The sequence below is a fragment of the Lipomyces oligophaga genome (assembly GCF_038497815.1).
Source record: "Lipomyces oligophaga strain CBS 7107 unplaced genomic scaffold V1516scaffold_2, whole genome shotgun sequence".
In the NCBI taxonomy this organism is placed as follows: domain Eukaryota; kingdom Fungi; phylum Ascomycota; class Lipomycetes; order Lipomycetales; family Lipomycetaceae; genus Lipomyces; species [Lipomyces] oligophaga.
In genome coordinates, this window is record NW_027117786.1 from 29,717 (window position 1) to 44,830 (window position 15,114).

Sequence of the window (15,114 nt, forward strand, 5' to 3'; positions counted from 1 at the left end):
GGCATGGGCACGGCTTTTCTATTCAACCCTCCCCCTCCCCCTCCAGCCGACCGCGGTCGGTACTAGTATTGGACAATGCACTGGGCAAGTGCCCCGGATAGGGCCCGACAGAGTTATTGCACTCATCTGGATTATCTAGTGTAATGGTTCTATCATCCTTGTCGGATCACAGAATGCCGGACTTTCAAGTGATATTCAAATTATTATATATTTTTCTTTCTGCACATTCTTACGGTTGAATGCAAGCAATCAGTTCGTTCTATTTTGCACTTGCTTAGGAATGCTTCAGGGAGGATATGTCGACTGCTAAGAGGAAATTGCACATAGATGAACATGCGGTGCCTGGCACGGTTTTTTTAGTAGACTTATTCAACACTGCAACGAACGCTCCGAGATCTGAGACTGAGAAGGATATCCTACTTGTTCCGGCACCTTCAGATGATCCTGAAGATCCTTTAAACTGGTCCTCAATACGGAAATGGCGCGCTGTGTCTCTCGTCCATCTGTCTGTTACTCTTTCGTCACCCAAACATCTTTTTCCTGTTCCTATTCTAACTCTAGATAGATATACTTTTGTTGTGGCTTGGTCTAGCGCTGGAGTCTATTCAATTTTAGTTGAGATCTCTGAAGCGACAGGATTGAGTGTAAGCCAGCTCAATTCGGGAACTGGAACCATGCTTCTCTTTTTTGGATGGGGCTGTCTCCTGTGGCAGCCATGGGGATTAACATATGGTCGGCGAGGAAGTTATATTGTCAGTCTGTTTTTAACAGCTGGCATTTCAGTATGGACAGCTTATTCAACAAGCTATTCTACTTGGGTAACTCAGAGGGTTCTGATTGGACTTTTCGGCGCTCCAATCGAATGCCTCTGCGAAGTCAGTATCACGGACTTGGTATGCTTTAGTTTTGTCATAATGATTTGAAGTCAGCGTAGCTAATTTTCGTCTAGTATTTCAACCATCAGAGAGGTCGGCAGATTGGGTTATATCTTCTGGCATTAAGCGGCGGAGCTTACATTGCACCCTTATGTAATGGCTTTATAAGTCAAAATATGGGTTGGCAATGGGTCATGGTAAGGAGGACTAGCATTCGTTCTAAATGACTCTAATTTATGCAATAGTATTGGTGTGCTATTCTCAGTGGTGCTACTGGAATTCTGTGTTTTTTTTTTTTGGAAGAGACGATGTATTATCGCGAAACCACTTTTGAAGCTACTCTAGATCCAGATTCCGTTTTCAACTCTTCTGCTCCCTCTGAGACTAATGCGTCATCGTCTTCATTCAATGAGAAGTCTTTGGCAAATGGTACTACTACTGTTCCTCCTGTACCAGATAATACCGACGATAATATTCTAGTAACAGACTTTCCCGAGCGTCGATCCTATCTACAGTCTTTAGCTCTTTGGAAGGTGATTCCGGAAAGACCAAACGAGTTTGTGAGAATTATTTTTCGTCCATTCATTGTTGCTGCCCAGCTTCCAATTGTTCTGTGGTCTGGTTGCTTTCAAGGAGTGGCTGTATGTGCCTTTTCAGCTATGAACGCAACGGCGTCCGTTGTCTTCTCTTCAGAGCCATACAATTTTAAGTCATCAATGGTTGGATTGACTTACATTGCTCCTACAATTGGTTGCTCTATTGGAGCAATATGGGGTGGTGAAATTAGCGATCGTTTTTGTATCTATTTGTCACGCCGTAATCGCGGTTATCGAGAAGCTGAATATCGACTCTGGGCTTCTATTGGTCTTTGTATCATTCCACCTTCAGGAATGATTCTTTGGGGCGTGGGAACTGCTCATCAAGTTCACTGGGTAGGTCTGGTGTTTGGAATGGGCATGCTTGGATTTGCTATGTCGACTGCTGGCTGTATTGTGATAGGATATACAATCGACTCTTACAAGGAGATATCAGGCGAAACTATGATGTCACTTAATATAATACGCTGTACTATAGCATTCGGGTTTGGATATGCAATTACTCCGTGGATTGACCGGGCTGGATATCAAAATGGATTTATAGAGATGGCATTTATTTCGTTGGCTTTATATTTAACATTCATATTTTTTCTCTTCAAAGGAAAACAACTGCGGAGAAATTCTGCTTCTAAATACTGGAAATTAGTAGAGCATGGTATCAGATCTCTACAAGAATAAAAGTGTTGTTTCTATGAGGCAACGGTTGTGGCACACGAAAATATTTAATATAGCTACTGATAATCAAATTTTGAGAACCTAATTATTTACAGTAATGTGAATCAGCTAATTTATTAGTATAGAATATGCTACGTTGTTTTAGTTGCTATTTCCCAATTCTAATGAATGCTGTGCGCTTGGTTTTATAACATCAAATTAGTTTTTATAACTTCACTTGCAACAAGGCCTTCAACCCAATATATGAAAATGAAAATTATTGTTGATATTTACAGTTTGGTAGATATAAGAGAAAGAATTGTATTCATTGAGCTAAGATGTTTAGTGCACAGTCATCGCAGCTAGAAGTGCATCCACGGCAGAGATTTGAGTCCCCGCATTCGGACCGTGACCGATGCTTGGTGGACCCGTCCAGTCCCCTCCAACAGTATCATTTTTGCTATAACGCGCATATTTCCATAGAGTTTCTGCATTTAGAAGAACGTAAGTCTTGATAGTCCTTGCAGAAGAGTCGTCGATATTGGAGGAATAAAGATATCGCAAGTTACGGAAAAAGACGCCTTAACATCATTAGTAATAAACTGAGATAACGAAAACAATCTTACCTTTGGACGAAACCAAATTTGAATCACAAAAAGGTTCACATGAGTCCTGAAGGATACCATCGACCGACAGATTCGTGATTGTAGCCAAAGCTAAAGAAGTAGCAATCGGCAATAATTCAGTGGCATTTGCCCCTGCTGTTACAAACTCGACGAGACCACCAATGAGCACGCCTTGGATTTCAGACAGCGAGGGGACAGCTGTCTGAAGACAGCTGTCGCTCAGGCTGGTTGTAATAAGTCCTGTTTCATTGATGAGTCCACTTTCTTTGAACCAATCCCACTGAGAACTAGCAATATCGTAATACTTCTTCTGTGTAGTAGTATTATTACCACGATTAGAAAGGGAAGCAGCGACAGTGAAATACAGCTCATTCGCAAGTGCGGACTTGTTTGCTTGAGCTTTCGTATCCCAAACACCGCCGCCACAGACACTGTCGGAAGCATTGTGGATATTCTTGAAAAGAGACTCAGCAGTAGATAAAAACTCATAAGTTCCAGTAACATCATAGGCATGAATCAAAGCCAGGGCCCACCAGCCCTCATCTTCGTAAGAGCTGGTTACAAGTCCTTCATGATATGTCAGCGCCTTTTTATAGGTTTTGTAATACACATGAGTAAGATTCAGATTGACAGAATCCCCAAAATCCAGAGTTGCAAAATCAGCTAGCACAGTGAGTCCTTGCGCATTTCCCGACCAGCTTAGGTCTGTATAGAGACCAGATGTCTCGTTGTAATAATATTCCTGTAGACTTGCGATGGCAGCAATCGAATAGTCGGTGTACTTTGATCGCGAAACTGCAGATTGGCCCCAAGTAATGAGAAAGAGCAACCAAGCAGGTAGTTCAGCAAGATATGGTGCAAACATAATGAGGCCCAAGAAAAATGAGGAGATAGAAATTACCAAATAGTAGACTCTCTGACAAATAATGGAAATCCATAAATTGCCATGAGTATGCTATTTGTATATGCTGCGACGGAAACGCCTTCAGCATGGAAAGTGACTAAACGGCTTAAAACATTCTCTTATGCGAGAAAGCAGAGGCCAGAACAGGGGACTTTCAAACGGTTCGAAAGGTAAGACTGATGAAGAAGTTCGAGAAATTACTCCTATGCCACATAGTTTTAGGTTCAAACGAGTTATGCTCTGAATCTACGAACCATAAGCCGAATAAACAGACATAATCAAAATCCGTGAATTTTTCAAGATAATACCTCTGGTTGCCATCTGCAGCATCTCTTCACCTTCATGTGAATCAAATTATGCAATTTTTCAATAGTCCGATTCTTACTTCAATCTAAGATTCTTGCTAGAATGGATGTCGCTTCGCGGCCGTTTAAGCTCTCATACATTGAGCGATTTAATATCGTGCAGCTTCAATAAACAGTCATATCAGCTGCCATCTTAAGAAAAAGGTCTAAAAGTGGACTAGTCAACCGGCCAATAAATGGTGGTTAGTTTGCTGAACTTCGAGGACGACTTGCGGCATAGGGATAGTTCTACACAAGCTCCCAGTGCGGCTGGCTGTTCATAGCGACAGGAGCACGACTAGGCGTAATTGGCTGACTCGGACGCTGCTTGTATTGGGCTGCACAGTGATGGTCTGAATTGGCTGTCCCAGACTGGTGAACACGTTAGTCGTTGGTGTTCAGTCGCCTCTCTGCCACTAGGATTCATTTGTGAGTTGTTGCACGTCTACCGCAGTTGTTGCTTATCAAAATTGCCAAATCGGTTGCACCACCGCAAAATCCTCTTCAATGCTGCTATTTCCGCGACAGGGTTTAATTCAACATAACTTGGTTAGTGATCTTGTATATAACTCTTCTGCTTTATTTTTCAATTGCCTTTAATGAGATGAAATATGTTTGTCTGCGTTGACATGTGCTACTGATTTGGGACTGCAGAGCTTATTTACGCTATTCATTATATAATCGCGCTCAACGTTTGCTCGCGAACTATGGGCTCGCACTCCTTCATCGCTAAGGTTCAAATCTTCTCAAGAGTTGCTCTCAGCTATGATGCTCGTAACCACAAACATCTAGCGGACTAAAATTGCAATTATCCTTTTCTAATTGCTAGATTGCTTCTTAGTCAAACTTTTAAACCTGGCGCTTCTGTTCACTAAGACTCCCTGACTTTTGAGACATAGGTTACTGGAGTCAAAAGATTGGAGTGGGACTGTACGGCTGAAAATCAGTCGAAACTTTAATGTTCATAACCATGGGTTCCAGCCATATATATTAAGCATCGAAGGATCCTTGATATACTCAATTTTTCCAGGCAAGGCAACTTTAGAAACTTATAGCGAAAAAAATGGAAGCAGAATTATGGCTTGGTTTAATGACTCTGGGAGTCACTTACTATTTCATTATGAATCGCCCACCCGAGATCATTGAAGGTGGCAGAAGTATAGTGAAATCTTGACGCTAACATGTCACGTTTCGGAATATCGAACAATTAATAGCGTACGTAGTAGTGGAAGCTGTAAGGTTTTGGTCTCTCAGAAAATCCGCCTGATAAATAGAATGAGTGCATGATTATCAAGAAATTATTCATCAAGATTTCATTTCAGCTCTCGTCCGTAGAACTTTCTATAAAACTGAGATGGTATTTTTCAAATATGCTACTTTAAATAATGAATCCAAATCTAGCCTTTATAATTTAATCTACATATAATGCCTAAAAACAGACTGTCGCTCTTGCATTAGATTATCTCTAGCTCAATAATTTTTTGGATAATTCAACATATTCATCTCATTGAAATCCCCGCTGCAAAGCTGACATGTGCGAGATGGGAGTTGTAAGTTGGTAATTTCCAAGATCTTTCCTGTAATTTTAATTGCAAATACAACTGAATCGATTGCATGAAATATTGCTATGTCTTTGAATATATATTGGTATTACTACGGTATTGTCGCTACAAAATTGGGTTAATGACTATTCTCCGAGTATGCATAAGCAAAAAGTCAGGCATATCTGATTGCATTTTGGAGGACGGACCTTCAGGACTAGCTACCATAGTTCGATAAAATGGAAAAGGCTAAAGTCATTCAAAGGATCAAAACTTGAGAATTGAACTACAAACAGATAAGGTACTATTACTATAATGACTTATTTCAGGAAACTCACTGAGCCAATTTACTCTGTTAGTCGGTCTTCAAAATTCTTAAGCTTCGAATTAAAGACTTCATAATTGATAAATTTTTTATATTAGTCTATTAAATATGTTTTTTTACTCCAACGATTACAAAGCAACGAAGCCGAGAACTGCAACAACAGCACTAAGAAGACCAGTGGAGGGAAGGACCATACCAGCACTGCTGGACGAAGATGAAGAAGCAGATGATCCACTTGCGGTGGCCGAACTGCTAGCCGAAGCCGAGCTGCTATCGGTTGTAAGACCGGCAGCTTCTTCGGAGCCCTCGAGAGTTCCAGTCCATTCTGCATAAGTCACACCAGAGGAGTTCGTGCAAGTAGAAGATGAATCGGCTCCCTTGGTGGACAATGTAATATCAGCACACTAAATGAGAATATTAGTAAGCATAAAACAATATTGATATTAAAAACAAATGCGTACATTGTATAGATATCCGTCATCAGAGGTCATCTTGACCTGAAGAGTAGCATTCAGAGTAGTAGCGTTCGAAGCGAGGATACCATCAGGGAGCATAACATGAGGCAAACAGCTAGTTCCCGCTCCGATAGAAAGGAAAATAGGAACCATGGTGATATTGAAGTCGTCATTGGAAGAGCAATCACCGTTTATGCAAAGATTGATTTCTTCTCCCTCAGCCGGATGAGACGAAACGGTAACAACAGGTGAACCGTCAGGGTTAAACAAAGTACGAGGAAGAACGACAGAGGTCTTGCCACCACATGGTGCCTCAGTCTGTGTGTCGTGATTTGAACCTCGAGAAGTAGGGTAGGAAAGAGTGAAATGACCGAGAGCAGGAGCTGCAAGAGCAAGAATGGCAACAGCAGAGAAACGCATTTTATATAAGGACAAGAACGAACGAGGTATCCAAAAGGACAGTTGAAAAGAAAACCGCAAACTAAAGCAGGTTGTTGAGCCAGCAATTCAGAGGTTTAAAGAAAAAGTTGGGAAGTAAGAATCGAGGGGGTATTTATGCTTGATGTGATTGTTTGGTCGGACTACTTTGGTGGAGTAGGCGAGGTTATTTGCTCGTGGTTCCACTACTGAAGCAGGACAGCGAGAAACTCAATTAGACATTAACTGGCTTTATCAAGAGAGTAAAAGATAGGCCCGAACGGGTGAAAAGGAGGAACGCCCGAGGGGAGAACAGCATGAAAAATAAACATAAGATGGGTTGGTAGTAGGTTGAGCTTCGACCGGTAGAACTACTTGCGAATCTCCAGTTCCGGCAAACTACAGAATGGTTACATCAAGGGCGCCAACAGCAATGCCCTCGTTTATTCCCAAACTTTTCTTGGAATTGACTCAAGATTAGCCATACAGAACTGCCATATAAATATACAACATTAACCGTAGAAAGAAGAAGCTCCTTTATTATCGACCTTCAGTTCTGCTCTCTTGTCCGGCTGAGATTCATTTGAGCAAGACAAATTCGATGATGTCCCAATCCAGTGAAACCACTTTCAGCCGGATGAACCGAGCTCAGGTTTCAGGGTTCATTTATAGTGGAGAGCAGCCGCAGGCTTCCTGCAGTGCACCAGCCACAGAGGTGAGCAAAAACGAGCAAATATTGGAGAAATGAGGAAGCAGGGGACAACAACAGGAGGCCATCATAACAAAAGATCTGTGATAAGATTGTCTGCCCTGCAACCGAGGTTTTCGGGTTAAACGGATCGATCGCTGAGAAGAAGAGAATTGCAATTTTTAATCTACCGTTTCTTTATTCTATTTTATTATGATGAAAACCCATTCGCGCCTATTAATTGGAGTACTAAACACAAAAATCAAATTGCAATAATGCAGAAAAAAACAGAAATTTTAATATTCCCTCATAACCAAAAATCACATCCTTGATAGTGCATTTCCATTAATGTCCATCCACATGGCCACCGAAGCGACCAAATACTAACTCTCCGAGCATAAACCCTCCAATAATAGAGAAGAAATAGCCAATATTGTATGTCATTGCGGCCAACATAAGCAAGTATGAAGTTCCAGCCATGATTAACTGCAAAATAGCAAGTGGAACATCAACAGAAACCCGCCAGGGACGCACATTGCTAAAATCAAACAAACTTCGCGGCGGAGTTGGTCGGTATACAGCCAGAGACTTCTCGCCAGAACTTAGCTCAACATCTTCTGTAGAGGGCGTGAGGGCATTGAAGCGTGCCCGTTGGAGTAAATATGACTGTAGACGACTTTTGAAAACGGTCTGCAGACGATAGATCATGGCCAATACTATCAAGAAAATACAAGTGCCAGCATATTGTCCATGTGTTGAGGGAGTCCAGCCCGAGGCAAATAAATAATCACCCACGTTAGAATGGAAAGCCATGGAGCTCATGCTGCTGCTGCTCATATCCATGCTGGACGACGTGGACGACATATCCATAGACGAGGAAGTCGCGGTTGCACCCATGTCCATGCCAGACATGCTATCCATAGCATCTGTGGTTGAGGAAGAGCCCATATCCATACCGTCCATATCCATCGCTGAGCTTGTTGCTGAGGCCATCGAAGTAATTTGTGAGCTCACAGAAGAAAGAACTGATGAGGCCGTAGTCATGATCATGTCCATTGTTGAAGAGGCCGTAACCGAGGAAGAGCTTGTGGCCATGTCCATTCCGGACATATCCATGTCAGACATATCCATATTGCAACGAAAACTCCAAAACTAATGCAACGATACAAAGAATTATAATTTTGTGTAGAATTGTCAAACTAGCTGCACAAAAGTAGCTGAAAAATTTAATCCGGAATAGATGTCGAGAAATAGGATTCTCCGGCTGGTTACGAATGAAAAGCCGTCTGCGGCAATACGAGGTCCAGACAATTCAGTCCGAGCCAGGCAGACAGAGTCAATATGATAAGCGGAGTGAATTTTACCTGTGTGCAGGCGGTTAACGTCCCACTCTCAAAGGGTTCTGCAATAATGTAGTGCTTTTACTTGCGCTCTACTCGTGAGCGTTTAATATGACTCGCTGCTCAGATCTAATCTTCAATAGAACTGTCGAACTAAGATATTGCGCAGTTATTGCTCGGAGTATCTAAAGCGAATTTGTAAATGTCTCTAATAACTTGCTCCAGTTTGCAATTTTTTCTCACTACTGTTATCCCACTTTTTCTATTGGATAGCTCCGTTTTCCTGTTTGCAGACACTCTCACTATCTCCACCGCATCGAAGTCTCAAACTACTGACCAATTTTCTCGAATCCACGTCCGGACGAGCAAAATAGTCCTGAATTGGTTAGTGTGCGGCTTGATTGTGGACGTGAAGTAAACCTGTCTGTTCTCGGTTCAGAAAACTGTGGCGCGGAGTGCTCTTGGGATCTCCATTTGGACCGCTCTCCTCGAATTTGGCTGAAAGGCGGCCGATGAGAACCGGGCAGACCTCGAGTTTATCGAATGTGCTCGCGTAAATTTTTATAGGAAACAGCGCACCTATTATTAAATATCTGTCAGCAGAGCAAGATAGGCTGAAACAGAAAGAGAGAATTTTTAAAGTAATCAATTGATGATATTCGCTCACTTATTCAGCTGTCGCTAAATCTTTGCTTGCTTCCAGCTGCTTCCAGTTACAGTGGTCTCCGCGAAAACCAAGCCTGAACTCTTTCTTCCGCGATAGAGCAATTTATCCCGTTTTTGTCCGTGTTTGCGATTAATTAATTACTCTGCCTGCTTCTTACTTTTTGTTCCTATTTTCTTTAGAAGTTTTTGCTTGGTGCGACGTCGTAGAAGTTCATCTTCGTTTTTCCTCTGTGGATGGGCCAAAGTCTTCGTTTCTGTGATACCAGTCTGATTCTGCTCTTACAATGTCTGACAATTGGACTAACCGTGGCCAAGGCGACTTCGACCTGGATGGTACTCCACGGCCAGGTTACATTGCGCGCATGTATTGGGTAGTCATGGGAGCTACTCTTGGATTTACGTTCTTTCTAAGAGCTTGTGATTATCTACTCTATTTGCAAAGGTGAGACTATGCTATTTGTTCTTCTGCTTTGTACTGACTGTTTAGGATACGATCTGGCTCTGCTAAACCGCGATTATTTATTTCCAAAGCATATTCTTCTCTCACGAGTATCGGACGAATAACAACTTACGTAACCCCAACTTTTCTCCAGAGATATTCGGCATGGGTTGCATTTCCTTCACTGGGTCGAGGATGTATCGCATTGGTTTACTTTTTGATGCTGATCGGATTTTTCTTCTACAAACTTAACCGCAGCAACATCTTTGTGTTTGAAGATGTTGCCTATCGAGCCTCGTGGCTCACCATTGCTCAACTGCCTCTTGTGACCTTGCTGTCATGCCGAAGATTGCCAATTCTTACATTTATTACTGGAGCTGAGTCTGCAATCGCACTGAACTATTTCCATAGAATGGCCGCTCGCGGTTTATTTATGACATCTTGTCTTCATTTTTTCTATCAAATCAAATACTATGAAAAAGTAGACTTACTACAGTATCAGCTAGAGACTGATCCGATCACGAAGAATGGTATTCGAACGTTTAGTCTTCTAGCATGGCTCGTTGTTGTATCTTCGATTCGTCCTATTCGACATTACGTATTCAGCTTTTTTTATGCAAACCATGTAGCCTTTATTATTGCGTTCTTGATCATGGCAATGAGACATATACCCACCTATGCGCATGTGTACCTCTGGATTTCAATTGGAATTATTTGTGCTGATGTTGGTGCAAGATGGGCATTGATCATTATCAATAACTTTTCTTTGCCAGCTGGTTTAAAGTATCAAGCGCATATCACTACTATGATAGGTCCTGATGAACAGAATGGCAATAGAACATTAAGGATTACCATCCCTCTGAATGGAAATCCCCGCTTGATGAAATGGAGTCCTGGGCAATTTGTTTATCTAATGTTCCCCACATATGCGCCGTTTATTTCGCTTCCGTTCAGCATCATTTCTGTTATTGAAGATAACGAGCTCGAGTTCATTGTCCAAGTCAAAGCTGGTGTTACTAGATGGCTGTACAAGTTTGCCTCGAAATCGCCATTGGACCCAGAGTCAAAGGGGTTGAGCTTTGAACGGCCTGGATCAGAGTTATTGGAAAAGCAAAGCTCTCTTGTGGATTCAGAGACAGGAACTCCTGCTGCTAATCCATTTGAAATAAGTTCGCGACCCAGTTCGCATCGAACGGGAGGAATTACTATCCCGGTGATTATTGATGGCCCGTATGGAGGTTCTCCGCGGTCGTTCAAGCAATTTGCTACTGTTCTGGCACTGGCTTCGGGAGTTGGAGCCACTTACACGCTAGGACTAACGAGAGGTCTTCTTGTGGATATTGCCAAGATGAAATCAAAGAAGGGCGAGAACACAAGTCCTTTGCACACAATCGAAGTAGCTTGGATTGTAAGAAGTCTGGGAGATGTATTCGAAGCTGGATTCAAAACCTCTCTCGATTCATTACTTCGATCAGCCGAGATTTGCCCTGAAATCAAGACTCGGATCAGAATATATGTGTCTGATTCCAATACTCTTCCAGATAACGAAGATTCATATCCGTTCAAGCATAATTCGAATATTCAGTTCTTGGTAGGGAAACCGAGTATACGACAGTTGGTTCTAGAAGCCATGCGGGAATCAGATAACTTCGGTGAACTGGGAATTGCTGTTTGCGGAAGTAGAACTCTTACATCGCAAGTCAAAAACTCGGCGTCTTTATTGATGGATGCGAGAGCATCAAATACTGGGTCCGGGTTACAAAGTTGCTATGTACATGTTGAAAAGTATCAGTCATAATGGGTGTTTTACAGTTTTTCATTGGGTATTCTGGGAAGGATATAGATAATAAATAAATATCATACATAAATAATTTACAGCCTTGTATAATAAAAGTACAATTATAATATCAAACGGCTATACCATCGTTAGCCGAAACTCCAAATTGCTCGGCGATGGCATCTTCAACAGCGACAGACCAGTCGTGCCACCATTCACCAATTGTCTGGTTCCCTAGCTCTCCATCTGTAAAATCCAAGTCAGCCGGAAACCCTAAAATCGATGAGAGAGCTGAGGATTCTCTATCCGAGGGGGTCAGTGGGTTGTTCCCAAGACTAGCCGGCGTAGACGTAGCTGGAATTGGAATATTAAACATAGCTGGAATAGGTGGATCTGAAGAAACCTCCAGCGACTTGTTCTGGATAGAGAGACTATTTTGAATTGATTGCTGATCCACAGGTCTGTCGGGGTCGGTACCGCAAACAAAAGACCGTGGATCCGTCATTGTCCACATCTCAACAACCGCATTATTACGGATGGCAGTACAAAGAACATTGTAATAGTAGTTGATCTTCGGTTTAGCACGATAGCACGAATAATAGCTCGTCGCATAATCCGACACCCAGCGAGCTGTCTTGTCAAGGACCTGTAGCAGTCTTCTTAAATTGTAGACGTTATCAACATCGTACCGAAACGCAAGATCTGGAGCAGCCAGATCATCTGGAATCGACCTGTAACTCTCTGTTTTTGACGTATCTTTGAGTATTAGCTGGATTGTGTTTGTAAAGACAACTACAAGACCAATGCTATAGAAACGTGTTGCAGTGGGAACAACCAATGACATAAATCCAGCAAACAACTGTGGCTTCTGAAGACAGGTAGAGGAAACATCTAACAATTTTATTGCACACTGGAGTCTCTGAAGTCCTGTATCCTCCAGCTCAGCTTTAGTCATTGGAGTGTAGGCCCGAAGTAAGGACAGCTTCAAAGCACAGAACTGAAGCTGCAGAATGAATTTTTGAATCAGGTCGTACGAGTCTTGTGAAGAAGATACTTCAGCCAATAGATCTGCATTGATCATTTCCATTAAAAGCTGAAACGAGCAAAGATGCCGCTCTTCAAATTGAGCTAAATCAGATAAATAAGCAACAAACTCTTCTCGAGACAAAGTAAACGACGGCCGCAGAATCAATCCTAGAATCTTCCGAGTCAGAAGTGCGAACTCGATTTTGCCTTCTAAAAAGGCAATCGAGGGCTGTTCGCTTTGTAAAACAATCGAAGGGAACCCACATAGTGTTGTAATGGACGTGTCGGAATACTCTAATGGTAAACTAAACGGTACATTTAAACATAAAGAGCGCTCAGAATCGGCATCAACAAGCTCCGCCCACATAATTCTCCAAGAATCTGCCAAGTCTGGAGGAACATGTAAAAAGTGGACTGGATCACGATGTAAACCCATCGTCATTCCAACCTGACAAAGAAGCCCTATGAGTGAAGACGAGTCCGTCCCGTCCGGTCCTTCTCCACCTTCCATGGAAATCATGTTGTGGATCCTTATCCCTAGAATGACTTGTAAAGCAACAAAATTGGCTTTGGTTAAATAGCTCGACTCAGAGAGACATTTCCATGCGAAATTTCGCAAACGCAAGTCAAATAGACCTTCGTACTTATCATCAAATCCAGCATCAGACGGCTTCCAATTAGCAGGACAAGCAAGTCGGCCCAACCGAAGTAGAATAGCCAGTAACGCGACACCTCGCATATGTTCCTTCCACTCCGAACCACATTTCCGTTCCAATTTTCCTGGCGTGAGGTTGTTCATTTTCCATTTTTGCTCCCAGTATTTCATCATATCACTTCGAAATGCAGAAGGATTCACAACGGGGTATACTAGGTTGATACTCTGTAAAAACTTATTAATCAGATATTCGCACACTGGTCGATGTTCCAACCTCGGAAATATGTTTTGTACATCTGCCCCGACATTAAGAGTTTCAGATACAAATGCTTCTTGTTCTGCAGTGAACATCTGTGTCCTTGGAGACTTCGCTTTTTTTACCATTTTTCTTTGCATCCTACTCTCATCTGAGTTTCCATGGAAGTGTTTGGACTTCATTTTGGCCTTATCCCTGGTATCAACAATCTTCCGCATGTACGGATCCTGAATCAGCGTAGCTGCTCCGGTGAAAGGCCCATGATAAGAAAATCTGTTCTTCTTGATGCAGATTTCGGGCCTAAAAGTGTTTGGTCCTGCGGATGGAGTACGGACAACTGTGGCAGCAGGAGTCGTCGCAGAAGACGCAGAGACCACTCTATCGCGAAGTTGCTCAATCTGCTGAGCAAGTGCAGTCCTCGGAAGAGAAGAAGAAGCTCGACCGCTAGAAGATTCTGTAGACTGCAGTTTGGTCATGAGACTTTCGATTCTCTCCATTCGAGCCTTGAGGTCGATAAATTCAGCTTCGGGCGAAGTACCATTGGTGCTCGGAGGAGGAATGAGTACTGAACCTTGTGATCGTTCTTGGATAGAGGACTTAGTGTGAGGAAGAGGTGGATTAGGTCGTAGATTGTTCAAGGTTTGTCGTTCATAGGAAATATCGGCAGTAGGTGTGACAGTGTTGGGAACCACGGTAAGAGGAATACCTGAGGGATTTGTTTGAGCGCGCTGGACAGATATGGAAGGAGTAGTCGTGGCCTGGTAAGGATTTTGTTCTGATCGGAGACTTTGATTAACTAAAGCAGAGCCAACCATAGAGAATGTGCGAATACCAGGGATGTTGTTTGCGGAGGACGAAGAACGAGAACGAGAGGAATTACCAGCAGGGTGTTCACCAGCAGGAGGTGAAGCCTGTGAGGCAGCCAACCAGGGAGTGACCGCATAGACACAAAGAGAAACTGTATCATGAGCAACGCAAGCAGAGCAAGGTTGCATTCGATTACACTATATCAGTTAGCTCAATGAAATTCCATAAAATGCGTGTCGAGACAAAAACATACTTTCAGCTTGCGCTGGCGGCAAACAGAACAGGAAAGAGGTATCCTTCGTCGTTTGCGGGGAACACGCTCTGGTTCAGTACTACCGGTTGAAGAAGTAGCAGATGTCATAGACTGTGTAGATGGAGCGTGATCCCCAGAATCCTTATGGTCTTGGTCGACATGTTTCTGGTTGTGATTAGCCGAGTGCAGAATCGACTTAATCGAAGATCCCGGACGTACTGTATGGGCGACTGACGAGCTCGATGAAGAAGGGTTGGCGGCAGACTGGCTTGGATATAATCCAGTATCGGGATCCTGAGAAAGAGAAGTACCATTCAGCAAGTATGACATTTCGATCGGCGGCGAGGTGCGTGAGGATGTATTGGTAGCAGACGGACCGGTGGACCCTGAAGATAACGACGAAGATGGCAAGGACGGTGATCCAGAAGTTGAGGTGATGTTAAGTTGTGCTGGTCGGGAGTAAGTCGACT

At 42.8% G+C, this 15,114-nt stretch overlaps 6 protein-coding genes across 6 annotated transcripts; 2 read left to right on the forward strand and 4 right to left on the reverse strand.

Annotated features, from left to right (window-relative positions):
- The first annotated feature begins 151 nt into the window (after positions 1 to 151).
- On the forward strand, positions 152 to 2,232 carry V1516DRAFT_144690 (MFS general substrate transporter). Its single transcript, XM_066918651.1, has 4 exons — positions 152 to 505; positions 566 to 893; positions 950 to 1,072; positions 1,121 to 2,232. The coding sequence occupies exons 1-4, from the start codon at positions 297 to 299 to the stop codon at positions 2,147 to 2,149; spliced, it is 1,689 nt and encodes a 562-aa protein (XP_066778547.1). The 5' UTR covers positions 152 to 296; the 3' UTR covers positions 2,150 to 2,232.
- Positions 2,233 to 2,467: 235 nt separating this feature from the next.
- V1516DRAFT_621465 (glycoside hydrolase) lies at positions 2,468 to 3,616 on the reverse strand (the record flags this gene model as incomplete). Its single annotated transcript, XM_066919523.1, has 2 exons — positions 2,468 to 2,706; positions 2,752 to 3,616. 2 exons carry the CDS (start codon positions 3,614 to 3,616, stop codon positions 2,468 to 2,470), a joined length of 1,104 nt encoding a protein of 367 aa, XP_066778548.1.
- A 2,377-nt stretch (positions 3,617 to 5,993) lies between these two features.
- V1516DRAFT_683730 (uncharacterized protein) lies at positions 5,994 to 6,740 on the reverse strand (the record flags this gene model as incomplete). Its single annotated transcript, XM_066923526.1, has 2 exons — positions 5,994 to 6,269; positions 6,327 to 6,740. 2 exons carry the CDS (start codon positions 6,738 to 6,740, stop codon positions 5,994 to 5,996), a joined length of 690 nt encoding a protein of 229 aa, XP_066778549.1.
- Positions 6,741 to 7,620: 880 nt separating this feature from the next.
- On the reverse strand, positions 7,621 to 8,643 carry V1516DRAFT_669970 (Ctr copper transporter family-domain-containing protein). The gene has a single exon (XM_066921269.1). The coding sequence runs from the start codon at positions 8,554 to 8,556 to the stop codon at positions 7,771 to 7,773; it is 786 nt and encodes a 261-aa protein (XP_066778550.1). The 5' UTR covers positions 8,557 to 8,643; the 3' UTR covers positions 7,621 to 7,770.
- An 806-nt stretch (positions 8,644 to 9,449) lies between these two features.
- V1516DRAFT_144518 (uncharacterized protein) lies at positions 9,450 to 11,723 on the forward strand. Its single transcript, XM_066918650.1, has 2 exons — positions 9,450 to 9,873; positions 9,919 to 11,723. Exons 1-2 carry the CDS (start codon positions 9,716 to 9,718, stop codon positions 11,666 to 11,668), a joined length of 1,908 nt encoding a protein of 635 aa, XP_066778551.1. The 5' UTR covers positions 9,450 to 9,715; the 3' UTR covers positions 11,669 to 11,723.
- A 54-nt stretch (positions 11,724 to 11,777) lies between these two features.
- On the reverse strand, positions 11,778 to 14,974 carry V1516DRAFT_620822 (uncharacterized protein; the record flags this gene model as incomplete). Its single annotated transcript, XM_066919505.1, has 3 exons — positions 11,778 to 14,155; positions 14,417 to 14,588; positions 14,645 to 14,974. The coding sequence occupies 3 exons, from the start codon at positions 14,972 to 14,974 to the stop codon at positions 11,778 to 11,780; spliced, it is 2,880 nt and encodes a 959-aa protein (XP_066778552.1).
- Positions 14,975 to 15,114: the final 140 nt, after the last annotated feature.